The 21,185-nt window shown below is 41.3% G+C and overlaps 1 protein-coding gene across 1 annotated transcript; it reads left to right on the top strand.

The window, feature by feature from the left end:
• The first annotated feature begins 1,864 nt into the window (after positions 1 to 1,864).
• Positions 1,865 to 19,345, top strand: LOC124272416. The gene is given in 4 exon segments (XM_046707587.1): positions 1,865 to 2,234; positions 15,148 to 15,441; positions 16,710 to 17,611; positions 17,613 to 19,345. Coding segments are annotated over 3 exon segments (1,746 nt in total). The 5' UTR covers positions 1,865 to 2,234; positions 15,148 to 15,332; the 3' UTR covers positions 18,348 to 19,345.
• The last annotated feature ends 1,840 nt before the right edge of the window (positions 19,346 to 21,185 follow it).

Raw genomic sequence — 21,185 nt, 5'->3', positions numbered from 1 at the left:
CCCATTAACACTAACACCATTGCACAGGTAGGTGTTAAAACCACACTCGTGTTACATAACAGAACAGTCGGACAAACTATTCATCTAGAACTCATTAACAGCGTATATCGGCATGTATTTGTCTAACAATACCGGTTGAAATTCATCTCAAGAGGTAAGAAAAGCGAAGTGTACTTTCGTTATGTTGTAAACCCTTCACTTTCAAGACTCCGCAGTTAGGAAGTGAGCCTGTTCTTTTCAGTCAGTTTACACGTTATTGCTCCTTTGGTCAGTTCATTCTTTATGTGCACACACATTTGAAGATCCATGGATATATAAATAAGATATGGTCAGTTCATGGTCTCAATGGAATTTCACAAGATTCGATGGCAGATTGTTACAAGGTGAAATGCGGGGCTGTACCAGGAAGTTGAATATTCTCCTCTACTTTCATTATGGACATGAGCAATGTCAGCGTGCTCGCTCAGAAGAATGCGGTTATCGCAATTCCCACCCCCCATTTCTGGAATCTCACTAAGTATGAACCAGTTGGGTTGATTTTCTCGAAATTATACGTGGCGTATAATAAATGGTGTACTGTTTTGTGTCGTCAAACACCTACTTTGTTATGAAAATTGTGTGATTGGCGTGGTACTGGTAGGTCACTACATGCAAACCCTTTTCGCGAACACCCGGTGTCATCACTGACGTTCAGTAATCCCATATAATTTGTATCTATATTTTGCCTTTTACGCCAAACGGAATCAGTTACAGCAGATAATCGAGACTGAATATTCCTTCGCGTTTATCTTTTGAATTGACGCAGGCGAGGTTGTGTATCTGTAATACCAGAATTATAGTATTTGTATGTTTTATTTGGTTAACAAACAGAAATTGACAGAGTCGATCAGTTACTCCATTTATGTCACTGCGTGTCAGTCTAATGAGGAAGGAAAGCCCGAAGTGATGCTACCGGGAATTCACGTATTTAGGCCTACGCGAAAAAAATTTTTCCGTATTTAAGCCCATGGGTTTGAATTTGGATTTAATTCTTGGGTGTTTAGAGTGATGTCCCTTTCCAAACACATGGCAACCCTCGACGTTTTTAACATTAGTTGTGCCTCTGCGAGGTTATCACGTTTACAGAACATTTTGGACACCAGTTACAGGGCAGTTATTAGTGACAGAAATTGATCATCTTATCCCCTATGATGTACATGCAGTTGCAGTTAGATTGAACCATGTGGTCATTCAATTTTGGATAAATAGACCAGTTTCCTGATAAAAGAGTTTTTAAAAAAAAAATTCTTTTTATTTTATCAACATATTGCGCATTTTCGAATTTAAGCCCTGGGCTTAAATATGGCTACATACTAGTATGTCATCACTAGAACAGTGATTTTCCGGGGCTAAAATACTGGAATTCCCGATAGTCTTAAACGTTTAGCCACGAGTACGGGTTTGGTACACACAAACCCAAAAACGAACCACGATTCCAACTAACATCAAATGTTTCTGGTAGGTCATAGGGAAGCAACGTTGCACAGCCAATTGCAGCGCCTTTGACGCCTGGTCCACGCCATATACGTACACACGCATATACGTACACGCATACGGGCACGTACACACGCACGCACCAAGATGTGTATGTTTGCTTATGGTTGTATTTCATTTTTTCGCTGTTTCAGATGACAACCTCACACAATCTGACTGGTCATTTCCTGTCCTGTGTCAGTTGTACGGAAATGTTGGATAAAGCCTGTTCACTTGACTGCATGGGGCGTGGGGTAGCCTAGTGGTTAAAGTGTCCGCTCGTCACGCCGAAGACCAAGGTTCAATTACCCTCATGGGTTCAATGTGTGAATCCCATTTCTCGTGTCACCCGCTGTGATATTGGTGGAATATTGCTAAAAGCGGCGTAAAACCATACTCACTCACTCACTTGACTGCAATCACACCTTCAGTCGGAAATATGCCATCAAGTACACCAAAACCAGACCAGAAGCCATCAGCGCAATGTGTCCTCCATGTCCATTCTGAAGAAAGATGCATGACGAACGTATCTGACACTAAGAGACCTGGGTGCCGATGTACAAAACAACCTTTGTGCTATGACTACCTTAAGTCTATGTTAAGGAATTGGGGTAACGGTCACCTTAGCGCTAAGATCGCTTTGTACAACGGCACCCAGTTGAGGAATGGGCAGATGACGTCAAGCCAAGAACTCTGGGATTCGTTTGGTCCAGGATATGAAGGTAAAACTTTCAAACAATGCACACCGTGCTTCCTCAAAGCAAGTAAACACTGATACTTGGAAATGTTTGGAAGACAAACATGACAAATCTAAAATGATCTTCTGTGCAGTTCATATACAGGAGATAGATTTCAGAAACTGTAGTATCAATGGATACATCGTGTATAAGAGGTACAGATAAGCTGCGTATCCGCGTAAATTACGCAAATATTTATGTGAAATCTTAATTCCTATTAAGTCTAGTGCGTACAAGTACGCTTGAATATTTGTAAATACTCAATAAATGGGATCTTACATGTGTACACACAAACATGTGATGGACTTTACTGAGGATAGATAAAATAACTGAGATATATTGAGAGGTTCTATTTCAACACATGAACTTGGCAACTTGCAGTCTTCCTTATCGTTTCTCATATTACAGATCAAATATAAATAACAAACAAGTAAACCAACAATTAAACTTTACTATATTTTTACAATTAATGAAAAATGGCAAAATACCCAATTAAGTTTAAGTGAGGTGGGTACAATTTATTTGGTTACTCAAAGGATAATTAGGATACCCAACTGAGATGAACAAAAGCGAGTACATAACTCAATGACCCCAAAAGTTACCTGTAGCTCTGAGTGTATTCTTTTAAACGCGACGGAAGAGTGCCGGTGTACCATCGGGTTGAGTTAATAGACCAGACTCGACAATATGAGTGTGACATGGATGTGTAAGAGATGTATCAAGGCTGTGAGACTGGTGGAGTGGAGGCAGTTGGAGCTGCAGACCTGAAGGAGAGGAGAACTGGGATATAGACAGAACCTGCATGAGTAGTGCAATAGACGATCTTCAACTAGGGCAGGTTGATGTCTTGAATGAAGGTGTCTTGGACCAGTGGGCAGCTGTTGAGTCATGTAATATCATCATCACCACAGTAGCAGGAGACGTTAGAGGCTCCAGTCAGAGTCAACCCAGATGGATGCCGTCAACCATCATGCTTCAGTCTCAGTCAACCGAGACAGGGCACTGCCGGCAACCATCATGCTTCAGTCTCAGTCAACCCAGACCGGTTACAGACATCAACCATCATGCTTCAGTCTCAGTCAACCCAGACTGGGTACTGCCGTCAACCATCATGCTTCAGTCTCAGTCAACCAAGACCGGGTACAGCTGTCAACCATCATGCTTCAGTCTCAGTCAACCCAGACCGGGTACAGCCATCAACCATCATGCTTCAGTCTCAGTCAAGCCAGACCATGTACTGCCGTCAACCATCACAGCTCCAGTCTCAGTCAACCCAGACCGGGTACTGCCGTCAACCATCATGCTCCAGTCTCAGTCAACCCAGACCGGGTACAGCCATCAACCATCATGCTTCAGTCTCAGTCAAGCCAGACCATGTACTGCCGTCAACCATCATGCTTCAGTCTCAGTCAACCGAGACAAGGCACTGCCGGCAACCATCATGCTTCAGTCTCCGTCAACCCAAACCGGTTACAGACATCAACCATCATGCTTCAGTCTCAGTCAACCAAGACCATGTACTGCCGTCAACCATCATGCTTCAGTCTCAGTCAACCCAGACCGGGTACAGCCATCAACCATCATGCTTCAGTCTCAGTCAACCCAGACCGGGTACAGCCATCAACCATCATGCTTCAGTCTCAGACAGCCCAGACCGGGTACAGCCATCAACCATCATGCTTCAGTCTCAGTCAAGCCAGACCGGGTACTGGCGTCAACCATCACAGCTCCAGTCTCAGTCAACCCAGACCGGGTACTGCCGTCAACCATCATGCTTCAGTCTCAGTCAACCAAGACCGGGTACAGCCATCAACCATCATGCTTCAGTCTCAGTCAAGCAAGACCGGGTACTGCCATCAACCATCATGCTTCAGTCTCAGTCAACCCAGACTGGGTACAGCCATCAACCATCATGCTTCAGTCTCAGTCAACCAAGACCGGGTACTGCCGTCAACCATCACAGCTCCAGTCTCAGTCAAGCCCAGACCGGGTACAGCCATCAACCATCATGCTTCAGTCTCAGTCAACCCAGACCGGTACTGCCATCAACAATCATGCTTCAGTCTCAGTCAACCCAGACCATGTACTGCCATCAACCATCACAGCTCCAGTCTCAGTCAACCCAGACCGGGTACAGCAGTCAACCATCATGCTTCAGTCTCAGTCAACCCAGACTGGGTACTGCCATCAACCATCATGCTTCAGTCTCAGTCAACCCACACCATGTACTGCCATCAACCATCATGCTTCAGTCTCAGTCAACCCAGACCATGTACTGCCATCAACCATCATGCTTCAGTCTCAGTCAACCCAGACCGGGTACAGCCATCAACCATCATGCTTCAGTCTCAGTCAACCCAGACTGGGTACTGCCATCAACCATCATGCTTCAGTCTCAGTCAACCCAGACCGGGTACAGCCATCAACCATCATGCTTCAGTCTCAGTCAACCCAGACCGGGTACAGCCATCAACCATCATGCTTCAGTCTCAGTCAACCCACACCATGTACTGCCGTCAACCATCATGCTTCAGTCTCAGTCAACCCAGACCGGGTACAGCCATCAACCATCATGCTTCAGTCTCAGTCAACCCAGACCGGGTACAGCCATCAACCATCATGCTTCAGTCTCAGTCAACCCAGACCGGGTACAGCCATCAACCATCATGCTTCAGTCTCAGTCAACCCAGACAGGGCACTGCCGTCAACCATCATGCTCCAGTCTCAGTCAACCCAGACCGGGTACTGCCATCAACCATCATGCTTCAGTCTCAGTCAACCCAGACCGGGTACAGCCGTCAACCATCATGCTTCAGTCTCAGTCAACCCAGACCGGGTACTGCCATCAACCATCATGCTCCAGTCTCAGTCAACCCAGACCGGGTACTGCCATCAACCATCATGCTTCAGTCTCAGTCAACCCAGACTGGGTACTGCCGTCAACCATCATGCTTCAGTCGCAGTCAACCCAGATGGATGCCGTCAACCATCATGCTTCAGTCTCAGTCAACCCAGACCGGGTACTGCCGTCAACCATAATGCTTCAGTCTCAGTCAACCCAGACCGTCCCTTCAAAATGTTACCAGCCCAATATGGATTTAACCAGACCAGACAATCCAAAGAAAATAACTCCATTTGTAGTTACTGTTTAGGTGCGATATGGTGGTTCAACGTTCAAACAGTAATTGTCAAGTGTAAATGTAACGCTCAATTTGAAAAATAGATTTCAAGAAGTGGTAGATTTATTCAGATGTATGGAACATCTTATCTATTTTTTTTACCAGACCATCGGGCTGCCTAGCTGTAAATTTAGGCCGTCCGTCAGAAGTCTAGCCCGTCTCGGGCGGTCGGACGGGCCTTATTTCGTACACTGAATATGTATACTGTGAAGATAGTTTCAAATATCTTTAAAACATCTTCAAATCATGGCCATTTTTGTGACAGTCAAGAAAACTTCAACATGTTTAATATTCGTGTTCTTTTTATCAACTGCCATTTTCCCCCAGATAAACTATAACAAAACCAGTAGTTGACATTGCTTGTGTGTGCGAAATACGATAACAATGTGATATTTATCGGTAATCGATAAACGATGAGACAGTGGGCTATAAGATGCTGCAGTAACATTTGACATGTTGTTGTTTTTCGTCAATTATATCTAGATTCTACCCGTTATGACATTTCCTGCAGGCAAATCCGAGGACAACCTAAAATCCGCCGATATACCGGTGTACCGGCCCCTAGCTCCGCCGCCGAAGGGAGCCGGGAACCAGCTTACGCAAACGGACATACATGTATGTGCTTAAGGTATGGGAGGTAACTCTGAGTGTAATGCTGCTGGCAGCGTTGAGAAGCTGGTTCCCGGCTCCCTTTGCGCTTGGTGTTGTTGCACTTTCATTCACTACTACCCAGAGTTCCATGGTAAGTCATCACTGCGCCGGAGTGTGCGGCCGTTCAAGCTTAATCAGTCACAGGAACGCACGGGAACCAGTCTAGTTTCAGCCCCTCCCTCCTACCAAGCTATTTTGATTGTCCCCATAAATTGTATCCCATTAGTTTCCGATATTGTTTTGCAATAAATGAACTAAAAGCAAAATGTACACATAAAAATATAAAAATACAAGAAATTTCGCCCTCTTTTCAAGACGTAGGTTCAAGTGTAACTGACTATCTGATGATTGAGAACCGTTTTTGTGGTATTCCAAGGGAGATAACTCTACTGCAGTACTATAGATATCTATTCGAGATTTGATGCGAAATTGGATACGAGCATTTTGCCGTACCGGGATACAGGTAGGTATTGTTGCTACTCTGATCTCTATAAAAAGACAATTGACAACTTGGACAATACTTATCTATAATTCATTTGTAGTCAAGTGGATTTTATGCACGCGGTTGTCCGTGACAGTAGAACTATCGCGTGTACCCCCGTTTGAAATTCGTCACCCGGAGAATTGTTAACATCTGACAAGTGAATCGCTCGATGACAGCTGGTTATATTCATTTCTATGGGACTTTAATGTGAACGCATACAAATAACTCCTACCAGGAACTGTATTTGTACAAATGACATTTTCTTTAACTCACTTCGTGTAACCAGTTTTGTAAACGTACAGCCAGTTACTGACTGATGCTGAACCAGGAAGCTAGCCCACATCGACGCTACGCTAAAACCTATGATGTGTGCAGTTTCAACAGGTCACTAAACGCATTTGACATGGATTGGTTGAAGGAACTGACAATCCAGTTTTCAGATCCATCTAGTTACACAGTGTGTTTGAACACAATGTCTTCATATGCGAGTTTGATTTTCTTCTTTTATGTAAGAGGGGATTTGTAGTCCGCCATTTTTCCTAGTTGTCTGGTGTGAAATTTGAGACATAAGACGGACATAGGAAAACAATCAAAACCCAGTTGATGAGAAAATAAGGAATATTCCAAAGTTACATATATTGCAATAAAAAATTCAATGTACAATCATTGCTGTAGGAAACCGAAAATAGCATCATGCCAAATGCAAGACAACTTTGAAAGGGCATTGACCTTGAGTGAGAAGGTGAATGACATGTACTTCTAAACACTCCAAAGAGAGACTCCGCATAGCTACCAACTAGTGTCCCTCATACTTACAGGGGAGTGAGTACAAATAACAGAACAGCCAGGCGAGGGGCTAGAGGTACTAATTACTAGCTTATAACAACAGGGGGCTAGGGGTAAGGGGGTGTGGGTTAGAGGGGTGGAGTCCTGGATCAATTTGTTTCAGGGTCTCCATTACATTAATGTCAAGATGTACTCTATCTAAATGCGCAGGGGCAATGGTCTAGTGACTTTGCAGGGCTCCAGATAATTTTTAAACATCAGGAGTACGTACTCCTTATTTGTTCAATAGTGAGTACTGGAAAACCTTAAGCGTACATTTAGAGTACTGAACGGAAGTTAATGGACTATCAGTAATCTTGTTTCGTTTCATATATGCACCACAACATTGCTACTCTTGTGTAAACAGGTCAATAAACAATATTTTTTTTAGATAAATACGCCTGTACATGATTCTAAGACCGTACACAATTGCTGTGGTGCGTGTCTGCTACGTTTTCTAAATTATTTGCTACCGTATCGTGCATTTTTTTTATCCATACATACGCCGATACGGCCCTTATCTGGAGCCCTGCTTTGTATGAAAACTGCAGTGAACAGTTCCTTTGCACTTAAAGTACAGCAACCCAGCTAAATACATGGTAACATAGTTCATGCATGCAATAGGACCAGGCTTGATATTAGGGAAACATAAATGTGTACAAATTATATGTATAGTATTAATGTACAGGATATGTACAATCGGATAAAATGAAAAGTGAATATTTCATACATGTGCAAATATTATACAGTTTACTATTTATATATAGACTGAACTATGATTTGGCGACAATAATATTATGCTAGCTGCAAAATCTGTTTGTTGTTTCTATATATTTGTGGACAGCCAAGAATATAGTATGACCAAAAATTATTGAGAATTTTAGGAATATGTTTAATTGGATTTCTAGTATAAACAACCATGACCAGCTATCAAGTGCTTGGTTTCATTCAAGAGAGACAACTTCGTTAATCCTTTTTCATTAGTTTGTGAAGAGTTATCCCCTTTGTTTACTTGCTAGCAGACGACCTTTTCAGTGATCCTCAGTATGGATGATTTAGAGAAGAGGAAGTTGATTTTAAAGTATTATAACAAGGACATCAGATCAGCTAAAGTGATTTCAAGTAGAACAGGCATCCCTTTGTCCACTGTTTATCATGTTTTGAAAAATATTGCAAATGGATATGGCATTGAGCACCAGGGAGGCGCAGGTAGTCCCAGAAAATTGACTGTCGGTGACAGGAGGCGGCTTGGTATTCTTGTTTCTAAAAACAAACTAAGGAGTTTAGAAAACTTAAGGCTGGATATGATTGATAGAGGAACTGTGGCTGTCTGCAAGGAGACAATTAGAACTGAGCTGCAGGCTATGGGTTGGCAGAAAAGTCGAGGAATTCCATCACCGATCATGAAACCTGAACAAAAGGAGTGAAGGTTGAACTGGTGCTTACAGCATAGAAATTTTAAATGGGACAATGTGATTTTCTCAGATGAAAGTTCTGTGTGGCTGTTTCCTAATACACTGAAATTCTGGACCAAACAAACTAAAAAACCTTTGTATCAGCGCCCAAAGTACAGTCTGAAATTTAACTTGTGGGGTGGCATGTCTGTGCTAGGGGCCACGCTCCTCTGTGTATTTGAAGGGAATATGAACAGTGAGCGGTACACAGATATTCTCGAGGGACATTTACTTCCATCTGCTCACGTGTTCTATGGAAATGTTTGGATTTTCCAGCAGGACAGCGACCCAAAACATCGTTCAAAGCATACACAGGCCAGGTTTCGGACCCAAAATATGACATTTTTAGATTGGCCAAGCTATAGCCCTGACTTAAATCCAATAAAAAATGTTTAGGGACTTATGAAGGAAAGTGTCAATAAGAAAAATCTGACAAATATTGCTGAAATGAACGAAAAGGTGGTCCGATATTGGGACAGCATGGACCACGACTTTCTAACTTCTTTGATCAGTAGTATGCCCCGCCGCATTGAAGCCCGCATTGCTGCCCATGGTGACTTGACAAAATACTAACTGTTCACCTGTCTTTGAATCTGGAGTTATGTTCTGCTAATATTCACATTTAATACATGAGTAATGAGTGAAAAAAATAAAAATTTTACAATTTTTAAATTCTCAATAATTTCTGGTTGTACTGTATATACTGAACATCATTGAAAACGCACCAGTCTAAAATTGTCCATATTTTCATCAAGATGGATTTCAGCTTGACAATGATCAATGAATATAACTAACATGAAGTCGAAGGGCATGTCCAGTTGAATAAATGCTTTAGAAACAAATTGCTGTCCACAATATGACTCATAATTCCAAAATGCATCAACATGCAGCCACGCCATGAAAAAAGCGCGAATTTCATTCTGAAATCATACTGACTGTGACATGAAAAGCAGGTGTATGATAACCGATTCTCATTGCTTTACTAACGATTGTGAAACGAGGACAGAGATGCCGAGGTTAACACCTCACGAAGAGAACGTGCACTAGGCATGATTCAGGTTGGCACCAGCAGCAGGGATATTGCTCGACAACTTGGACTTGGCCACTCCACCATCATTAGGCTTCATAGACAACATCAGTAGACAGGCAGCACCCGTGACCTTCAATGACCTTGGCAACAACGTGTTACGACACTCCATCAGGATCACCATATTGACCTTGTCCATATCAGTGATTGAACACTGCCGACTGCCAGGACTGCTGCACTAGTTCAAGGTTGCCGTGGGGGTCATCAGCGCTGACTCCATGCGACGCCGTCTACACGCTTCAGGGCTCCATGCTCGACGTCCTTACGTGGGACCAATTCTGACTGACAGACACCGTAATGAGCGTATACAATGGGCTAGCAGGCATTTTCAGTAAAGGTTACAACAATGGCATAGTGTGGTAGTCACTGACGAGTCACGTCTTCATCTACGTAATGCTGACGGCCGATTACGTGTTTGGCGTAGACGTGGTGAACATTATGCTGATGAGAGTGTGGTTCAGACAGACCTTTGGGTGGTGGGAGTGTCATGGTCTGGGGTGGAATAAATTACAATCACAGGACTGCCTTCATGTCTGTCAAGGGAGAGTTAATGCCCTTTATTACCGTGAGCAGATTCTTCAGAATCACATCATATCTGTCTTCAATCACCACCAAGATGTCCATACTTTTCAACAGGACAGCCATGGGCACGCACGACAAGACTTTCCATGCAGCATCTGGCCCATCAACACATCCAGGTTATTCATTGGCCAGAACAGTCGCCAGATGTCTCCCCCATGGAGCACTTGTGGGACGAAATTAGTCAAAGTCTTTCGCGGCGACAACAGATGTGAAACATCCGGGAACTCGAGGCTGCACTACTGCAGAAGTGGAATGCCATCCTCAAGAACTCTATTCGGATGCTTATTGACTCAATGAGGAGATGTTGAACTGCATGTGTCAATGCAAATGGCGGTCACACGCGATATTGACTTTTCGATTTGACCCCACGTGTGTTTGATCCTTTCTGACTGTCGAACATTTGAATGATTGAGCGTCTTTTCTGTGTTGTTGTTTTTGTCATTCGTCCATCTGCTATTATCACACAAAAAATATCAATTCCTTACACATGCTTTTAATAATCTGAACTTTTATAAGTGGTGCGTTTTTAATGATGTTCAGTAGATTTCTTTTCAGTACATCATTGAGATTTGGGACACCAAATAACATAATGCGTAGTGTTCTTTGTCCTCCAAATCTGTAACAGTGGGCTGATGTGTAATCTATCAAACGCTTGTTCTGATGTAATATTGTTGACATAAGGACATAAATGTTTGGTGACTGTTTATTGTATTAATAAAGGATTAACATAAATATGTCAATAGAGAATCACTAAGCTTAAATTAAATCTATATTCTTTATCATAGTCATCCATAATTGTCTATATGCATCTTGTATATGATTAGATCCAACACAACATAATTTAGTGATAGCAAGTCACAAACTGCAACAGTCGATCAAAATGAGAACAAGTTATCTTAGTGTTACCTTTAAGGGATACTGATAATCTGCATAATTGAGAGTAATGGAGCACGTTTTAGATTCAGCTTGACAGTATGTTCTCTATCCATTATCCATGCGTTTTTAATATATAAAAAAATAATAATAATAATAACCTGAAAAAGAATCACTCCTGACTAAATGCCTTAAATTTCACTGATTACAGTAACTGTCTTTTAACAGCCCCCTTTAAGACCATCCGGTTGGGCCATGAACAGGGCTTACTTTGTCACAAGGCTTTTACTCACTGTCCTATAGAGAAAACATTGTTGCAAGGCATCAACAAATTACCATTCAAACAAATGAGATCTCCTGTAGCATAAAGTGTCAATAGATCGCGTGGTGATAATCACTGGATTGTCTGGTCCAGACTCAGTTGGTTTACAAACAACATCGTACAGTTGCAATACTGCTGAAACAAATATATACTCATGATTAAGTCACAACTGTACAATTGACTCTGCTTTTAGGGACCGTTCATAATTTACGGCTAGGGGGGCTTATGATGATTTTAAGGGGGTCACCCATTTTGTTCTGGGGGCTAGGGGTCATCAATTTTGTACACACATACTGGGGGTCAGCAATTTTGTACATAAAAGTATGTTTAAAATTATGCTTAGAAATTATGGGAAGGGGAGGGGGTCATTGATTTTGTACATGGCATGCAGGGGGTTCACTTATTTTGTACATAAATTTTAAGGGGGTCATTCACATTGTACATGCTTCTCCATAAAAATCATCATCACACCCCACCCCCACCCCCACCCCCTAAATTATGAACGCTCCCTTAGCAGAGATTTCATATGGATGTGGTCACTTCTATCATATCTATTCTATGAACAGTGTCATATAAAACTGTGTGAACAATTTTCATTTCAATGAATTCAATTTTACAAATTGCACAATGTTTTTGACTACTGTGTGATTATCTCCCTTATATAATGTTGATAAACACAGATTTTCTACAGCAAATGAATGCAGTGACCCTTTCCTTGTCACATTGTGACTGAGTTGTCATGAATTGTCATAAATTGTCATGCAAGCACTGCTTCCCTTTCATTTATTTCGCAAACTTTCTTACAAGTGATATGCATTTCAGGATTTTAATAAACCTCAGACTATACAACTTATATACTTCCCATCAAAAGTTTAGACTCACTTAAAACACGCACTATATGTTATATATATATATATATATATATATATATATGGTTACATCGAAGATTGATTTCTCCACTAACCTTAGGGAAGCAACTGCAAACTTTATGCAGATGAATTGCGCGAGGATCATACATCAAATTGCTGAAAAGCATGTGCAAATATAGTTCATGTGAACAGCTGCATGTTGGTGTAAAGTTTTGTTAAGAATTCACCAATTTTCACTGAGGTTCATCATTTATTGGACTCATGACCACAATCTTTTCAACGTTACAAATTTGTTTTACAATACATCAGTTCTGATGTGAAAACAGTACCTTCAAACCGTATGGAATATTTGGCAAAAGTTAGTTTAGAAAAGTTGCCTGAAGTAAGTGTCTATATTTACACTAGTGAGTCTAAACTTTAGGTGGGAAGTATATATAGAAAGTTGCATGATGAGATAAAGCAAGGTCCAAATGTAGATCTATGAATCATTGCAAGTAATAAAGAATTGTTATGAAAAATGGAAACTTTCTACTGTTTTATTCAATGACCTATCCCCATGGAGTGTGTGCATGCATGCATGAATACCTTTGTATTATTGATATAAACATATATGTTCAACATCTGAAGTGACCCATACCCTATCTCTCCAACTTCAGTTACAAACTGACATTGAAAAAATGTCAAAAGTTTCAATTTTCTTGATATGATAATGATGTCAGCGACTCATCTAGACCTGCTTGGCCTTTAATTCAACCTGAAGTCTAGCTGCTTTTAGAAAAAGATTCTGAACTGGAATTTTCTCACTTAATGTTATTGTAGATTTGATGCCTGTATGTGACAAAGAGGCATTAATGTATATTTTTACATTATTGCAATGTTAAAAAACACCCCTAGCTTAGGAAATAGGAACTTTTAAAACAAATCCCAATTTTGAACAAAGTAATGATATTTTTACCCTTTTGACTTGGATTGACCTCCCAGGGCTTTTTATGTATTTACCTCATGTGCTGATGCACTCGGCCTGAGAGAAATAAAGTGCTTTTCTGTTCGGTCCTGAAGGTCCCAAACAGTTAAAATTAGAAAAAATGACATACACCGACATGTGTATGAAGCCAAATTCTTCATCATGACAAGATTGGTATAGAGATGATGTTAGGTACCTTCAAGACTTGTAAGGAACCTGGCCAAAATCGGTCTTCAGCAACCAATCCTGTCATAAGAAGTGACTAATGGGATGGGGTTGTCAAACTCAGTTGATCAATTACTAGTGTTTGGAATTGGGTAAAATCTCATAATTGATGATTGGTCCATTACACCCGATCAATCATCGAAAATAATTGGTTAGCAACATTTATCAAATGTTCCTGTTATCTTTGTTAATGCACAAAAAACTAAAGAAAAAATATGTAGTTCTTTGAGGGTTTTTTTTTTTTCAAATTGCGCAAAATACATTTGCAAATGTCATATCTATAAAGGAGGGCTAATGTTTGGAATATAATTTTCCAGAAGTCTTTTAGATAAATTCAATCATGATTTGGAACGAGCTGTAGTGTATGAAATGTAAATTTAATGACACAGACAAAACCAACCTTGTGAAAAATATTGTTGGTGCAAACAAGTGTTCCAAAATTGTTTGTGTTCGATTATGAGAAAACATGTTCGATTGCTTGCTCAATTGGTCACTGCGAGTGCGACCGATCTTCGATTATTTCAATTAATGGACCACCACTGAGGAGATGGATGTCAATCACTGGGTAATCTAGTTCAGACTCTATTGTTTAGCATGTGCACATGCATGTTTAACATATGCACCATTACATAAAAATCAACCAAAACAATTAACTGAAATGACAAACACAATTTTTCAGCATGAAACACTCACAACTTTGCCCCTTCACATGTTTTTCACGCTGAAAGTAATTATTTGTGTTTATTTCTATTACGTGTCATCTAGTTTTGCAACACTGAAAAATAGCAATGTGTTACCAATTGATTGGTTAAGATATTCCACATATCATTCTTACCTTGAATATAGGCATCTTCCTCCACTAACAAATATGACAGAGGGGATTGCACTACTGTGAGGAAAATAACGGTGATCCAAAACTAATTTCTCGCAATTTCAAGGAGATTATATTAATTGTGGTTTGTCACAAGGTTACTTCCCATTGCTTAACAGTAATATGATTGCAGAGGAAGGTATTATGACCATTCTAACTTCCATAAACATGTTACTCCCTGCTCCAGATCTAGCCACTTTGGGGTTTCGTGAAGAACTGCTTCGCATCTCAAAGGGTAGCTGGGCGGTGAGGTAGCCTAGCGGTTAAAGCATTCGCTCGTCACGCGGAAAAGCCTGTTCGATTGCCCACATGGGTACAATGTGTGGAGCCCATTTCTGGTGTCCCCCGTTGTGATATTGGTGGAATATTGCTAAAAGCAGCGTAAACTATACTCACTCACTCACTCAAAGGGTAACTACTTTGATTCAGTGTTCTTGTTTATGTGAGTGGTGGGTTAAAATTCCTGTGAGAGCAAATGTATTAGTCAGCATGTTTCATTTTATATTTTTCAGATGGCAACCTCACAGAAACTGACAGAGCATTTCCTATCCTGTGTCATTTGTACCGAGGTGTTTGGCAACCCTTGTACACTTGACTGCAATCACACCTTCTGTCGGAAATGTGTCATTAAGTACACCAAAACCAAACCAGAAGCCATCAGCGCGCCAAGTCTCTCCTGTGTCCATTCTGCAGGAAGATGACAAAAGTGTCTGATCCCAAGAGACCAGTAGAGGATTGGGCGGATGACATCAAGCCTAGTTTTCTCATCCAGGGTCTCTTGGATTCATTTGGTCCTGGGTCTAAAGGTAAACCTTTGAAATAGAACATGCTCATTGTTTAATTTGTCACAGCAAATATCAACTGGCACTGAATATTTAGATGTCACATCCCAAAATACTTCATTCATGAGCCAGTGCAATATTTCAGTAACTGTCAAAAGTGACAGTTGACAGGAATTTTAACCTCTGGTTCTGCTACCTATATTTTGTCTTCAGTGTTATTGGAGCAAGAAGATTTGCCATGTAAAAAGAGGACTCACATTTGGTACCACTCCTGTTTGAGCCAATAATGTCCATATTTCCACTTTATTCTTTCTATACTATTAAAAAAAAAACATTCATAACCCAGAAATCTGTTGCGAAAATGTTGCATTTCCAAACGTATAACTCGTTTACAAATAAACTTTAAGAAATGAATTTTGACATCAGTTTAGAAGAAGGTAATGTCTATGCACCCAAGTGGACAATTTTAGATAACGGAGACGTTGAGCACAATGGTGACCACATAGCATGCTCACGACGTCGACTCTCCTGGCTTTCAGTCCAATTTCACTCAACCTGTTCCGTACAGTTTGACCGGATATCCTCTGAAGTCCAGGCACCCTTGCCGCTGTGCTCTCACACGTGGCAGTATGATCACGCAAATGTAGTACCCAGATGTACCGATCTTGGGCTGCAGTGGTGACTCGAGGTCTGCCTCTACGGGGACAGTCATTTGTTGTACCTGTTTCGTTGTAACGAGCTGCAAGCCGTGATATCGTGCTCAGACTAACATTCAGACGCCTGGCAACAGAAGATTGGTAATCTCCAGCGTGCATTCTTTCAATTGCGATGTTCTGTGTCACAGGGTCAAGGCTTGGCGTAGTGATTTGACCTTGAAACTCCTTCAAAACGGATGCCGATTTCCAAAAGTAATCTGGATTTTTATAGCCAGACAGTGCATGCCCTTTGCTGCACAATTTCAACTGGAAGGTGATTTCCGTTGCGTTGTGGCGATGCCTTTTTAATTCTTGTAAGAAATCTCATCAAAATCAACATTTTCAGGTAGAGTCGACTTTTCACTTGTGCAATTATGTAGAATCATGTTATCAACACTTTTGTTACATATTTTGAGGATTGTTTGACCACAATAGGTAATTAATAGATATTTAAAAATTACAAAATGCCTATGCGTTTCTTTTTGGGATAGTATATTTGTAGTATATTTAAATGTAGCTCATTCTGCAACTGGAGTGTTGCACTAGCCACAGTAAACGTTTGTCAGAAGATCATAACAGGGGAAATATGGTTTTCAGATACCATGTCCTGCAGTTACTGTAAAGATGATGGGGAGACAATTCCAGCTGACGTTTGGTGCTCGGTCTGTGATGACGCCTTCTGCCAGAAATGTGCAAGAGTGCACAACCGTATCCCAGCAACACGTCATCATGATGTCACTGAACTGTCTGGAGAGGTGAAGGTCAGAAGAAAGAGGAAGGTCATGTGTGGAGAGCACAATGAGGAACATATAAAATTCCTATGTAAAGATTGTAAGAGAGCCGTGTGCCACACATGCTGTACCATCCACCACAGGAAATGTGACCAGGTTGTCACCATTGAGTCCGAGCTGCAGACAATGAAAAGTGTCATCACAATGACAAGGACAAAGTTATCTACAAAACAAGAACAGGTGAAAGAGCATGTTGAAAAACAGCAATCCAAAGTTCAATCAGAAACAGCACGACATGAACAAATGGAATCACTCATTCAGTCAGCATCCAGGAAAGCCATAGACAAGATTAATCTAAAGGAAAAGAAGCTCCTGGCTGAACTGAAAGAGTTGTCAGACCAACACATTGGGCAACTGAAAGCAGATGTAAAATCAGGCGAGTTGACAGTTCAGGTGTACCAACAGCAAGCTGAACTGATAGACCAGGCTCTACAGTCTGAGTGTGACATGGATGTGTATGAGATGTATCAAAGGTGTGATACAGGTGATGCGGAGGGTGTTGGAGATGCAGACTTGAAGGAGAGGAGAAGAATTGCGAGGATCTCATTTAGACAGGACAGCAGTGAGCTAAGCAGAGCAATAGACAGTCTACAACTGGGGGAGATTGACGTCTTATATGAAGGAGTAATGGACCTGGACGCCAGTCCTGTGTCACTTGACACAATCAACCCCAGAGTAGAAGGAGATGGGAGTGCAACTGATCCTTTTTGACATGACGATGCTGGCTGCAGACGGAACAGATACTATTGTCATCACAGACCAGTACAACAACTGTGTTAAGTCTTTCTATACAAGGAACAGTCAACCCTGTCAGGGTCGACTAAGTCTGAACAGTCAACCATGGGGTCTGACGAAGTTGAGTCACAATCAGGTAGCTGTTGCAGTGCCACAGATAAAAGAGATAGTAACAGTCGGAGTCAACCCCGACCTGGTACTGCTGTCAACCATCACAACCAGCAAAATGTACGTGGGCATTACATCTCTGACACCATCAACACTCGCAGCAAGTTCCCAGTCTCCTCCCTCTGTTGATATCCTAGATATGACAGGAAACGTGCTCAGGTCAATCAGTCCTCAGCTGAATAGTAACACTATCTTACAGTTTCCCAACTACCTTTGTACTTTAAGGACAGGAAACATCCTGGTGTCTGATAGGGGATCCAATTGTGTCGTGTGTCTGACCCCTGAGGGTGATGAAGTGTTCACCTTCAGACCTTCTGGAGAAACAGCACTGAAGTGTCCTCAGGGTATCACAAGTACCTGCAGGGGTGACATCCTGGTCACAGAAATATCTCAACACAGAGTCATCCATCTTACTGAGTCGGGACAGTTTGTAGGGAACATCCTTACTGACATAAAGTGTCCCCGTAGTATTTGTGTTGATAGGCATGGTCATGTATATGTTTTGTCTGAGGGTATTAATGTTTTCACCTTTTTGACTTAATAACTGTGTAGAAAACAGTACTATTACAGTTGAAGAATATTCCATTCTGAAGAAGTCAAAACTATATTCTACAACACTGAATACACATTTACAGAAATGTCATTTCCAAGAAAGATTTGAGAGTATTTAGTCTTTTTACAATGTGCTAAGAAGCCATTGAAGGCACTACATTGTCATTGAATTTCACTGTGATAGATACAGACGGTGGTTTCTGTGTGAGAGATTCCGACTGTCACTGTGCTTTCAATGTGAGTGATTCATAGGTCGACATACCCGGTTTACCTAGCCCAGACATTATCATCTACAGGTTGCTGTTGTATAGCTGGTTACTGCAGTACTATATTTCAGTGCTTGTAACAGCCTAGCAGGTACATATTGTAATATACAGCCCTAATTATCTTTTCTCGCATTTGGCCTCGGGTTAATTCCGGTGTGTTTCCATTCGACGAGTTTTCCCCGTCGGTATATAGGCAGTGAGTTTCATTGCATTTATCCTCAGTCTTTGGATTGTGAGACGTAATACCGTTTGAATAACATTAAAAAAAACTACTCGATGTTGTGTACATTGTAATCCATATCCTTTTTACCTGATAGAACTTATATTTAACTGTCGTTTCGTCAGAGCTATTGCTTCGGCAATGTTATCCATGGAGGCGGCCATATTTGATGATGACGTCATGAGTTTATGTGTACACAGTTCGTTGACAAAATTACTTTTGCAAATTCTGTATTTTAAGCGTCAAAAGACATTTCCACAATTATAATGAGTCCTGTGACGCTCTACATTTATTATTCTGCACCAATAATAAATTAATATGTTTTGCTTGTTGTTTTGTAAACAAATTACGTCATGAGGATTGTGACGTAGTTCTGGTCAGTTGTCAGTTGACAGTTGACAGTTCTAGACTGATTGTGGTGGATGCGAGTCGCAGATTTTCCGTATATATTTTCACCGGTATCTACCGAGAACACCACAATATTATGTAAGTATAATATATCCATGCTTTGCTTGAGACAGTACTTACTTAATCAGAAGTTTGTTCTGATTTAAATAATATTTGACATTATTGACTGTGATAAATTTATGTGTAATAAATCCTTGTTTATTGTTTCAACTTCATGTTGTCAAGTTATTTCTTTGTATTAGTAAAAACTGTAATTAACAGGGTAAAAGCGAGAGTGGTCCACAGAACAGACATGCTACTTAAATAAAATATATTTTTCTCGTTTTACCCCCATTGAACCGGCGCCTCCACAGTTTTATGGTGGCAGCGGTGGGATCCTTTCTTGTGGATCAAAGAAATATTTAGGAAATAACTTGAATAAAACATAAGTTAGTTGGTAACTTTTATTATAACTTCAAGTAAAATTTTCCCATTACATAAAAATGGAGTTTCACAGTCAGAATAACCCTGATCTAAGGAGAGTAAACTCTGTGGAGGGTCCGCAGGTAATTTTACGCTCTCGCCAAATGCACAGCTTTCCAGAGTTACACTCTGTGACAAATACTTCTCCAGATAATGCCTATAGGGCTGAGTCTGAGAATGTTGCTGGTACTATACCGCCTCAGCTTTCACCAGTTGATGTACTTAGTTCAAACACATTCATTCATTCCCCAGTGAATAATGGTTTGCATCCTGAGCTCAATTCTCAAGACAATTCTATGCATGCTACACCTTCGCATAACCGCCACGCCCAGTGGTGAGTTCAGATCCAAATCTTGTGGGTCTGGTGTCACAGTTGTCCAGCTGTGTTCTCAGTTTGTCTCAGAGAATAGATTCAATGGATAGAGGTACCTCAAGGGAGATACTTCCATTGGTAGAATTTCTCTGCAGTTGCCCAAGTTCAATGGAACTGGTGATTATCGGGTTTTCGGCCCAGTTTAGCAATATTGCTAATCAGTCCCGCTGGAACAATGCCCAGGCTGCTCAGATGTTGGGATGTGCTCTGGAGGGAGCAGCACAACGCTTCTATGCAGGTTTACCTGTAAGAGAGCCGCTTAGACTGTCATTGGCTGTCTGATCAGTTAAGAAGACGGTATGGTACTTGTATCCCTGATGTCAAACGGGAGGAGCTCATGATGAGAACCCGTGAAACCTAGTGAGACTATCGCTGAGTTATGTGATGATATCTGGCATTTGGCTTTGGGAGCCTATCCAGATCTACCTTTTGAGATGCAAGAAAGGTTTGCCTTAGATGCACTTAAAAGAGCAGTCGATAAAGACTTAAGACTTAGATTCCTTGATAGAGGTGTCTGTACTCTTCAAGATGCTATCGAGGTTGCAGAACTTTATGAGTCTGTTGTTGGAAAACCAGGTTCAAAGAAATCTGTGAGATCTGTCAGTCCTCATCCTTCTCGAGGGAAGAGAGTTCAGTTTGAGTCGGAAGATTCTTCCGTGGATAAAAAAAATCGATTCTCTTACTGACCAGTTATCAAGCCTCCAGAAGACTGTGGAAAAACTTGCTGCCGCGGCAGTTTCACTCTTCTCGCTCCCCGTAGTTTACCTGAAGGAGGAAGACAAAACTACAATCGCAATAAGGACAGACAAAATCAGTCTCAGTCCCCATGGAAGAAAGACAATTCCGGTCGGCGGAGGAATCTCGCCGCCAAGCACGAGCAGGAGAGATAAAGATGCCTGTTTCCAGTGTAAACAGACAGGTCACTGGGCTTCTGAGTGTCCTCTGAATTCCCAGATGAATGGTTGTCAGGAATGGTTACCCACTGGCCCGGAATTAGGTCGGATGCCAGTGGAGAATGTACCAGTTAAGGAGACCTCAAAGCCTAAATCAGCTAAATCCAGTGGTCAGGTGGAAAGGGGATTAGTGTGGTTTCCAGTA

Source organism: Haliotis rubra, unplaced genomic scaffold (genome assembly GCF_003918875.1).
Source record: "Haliotis rubra isolate DU_JTF1 unplaced genomic scaffold, ASM391887v1 Scf103, whole genome shotgun sequence".
NCBI classification, from domain to species: domain Eukaryota; kingdom Metazoa; phylum Mollusca; class Gastropoda; order Lepetellida; family Haliotidae; genus Haliotis; species Haliotis rubra.
Note: the sequence above shows the minus strand (reverse complement) of the source record. Positions and strands in the feature narration are given on the sequence as shown.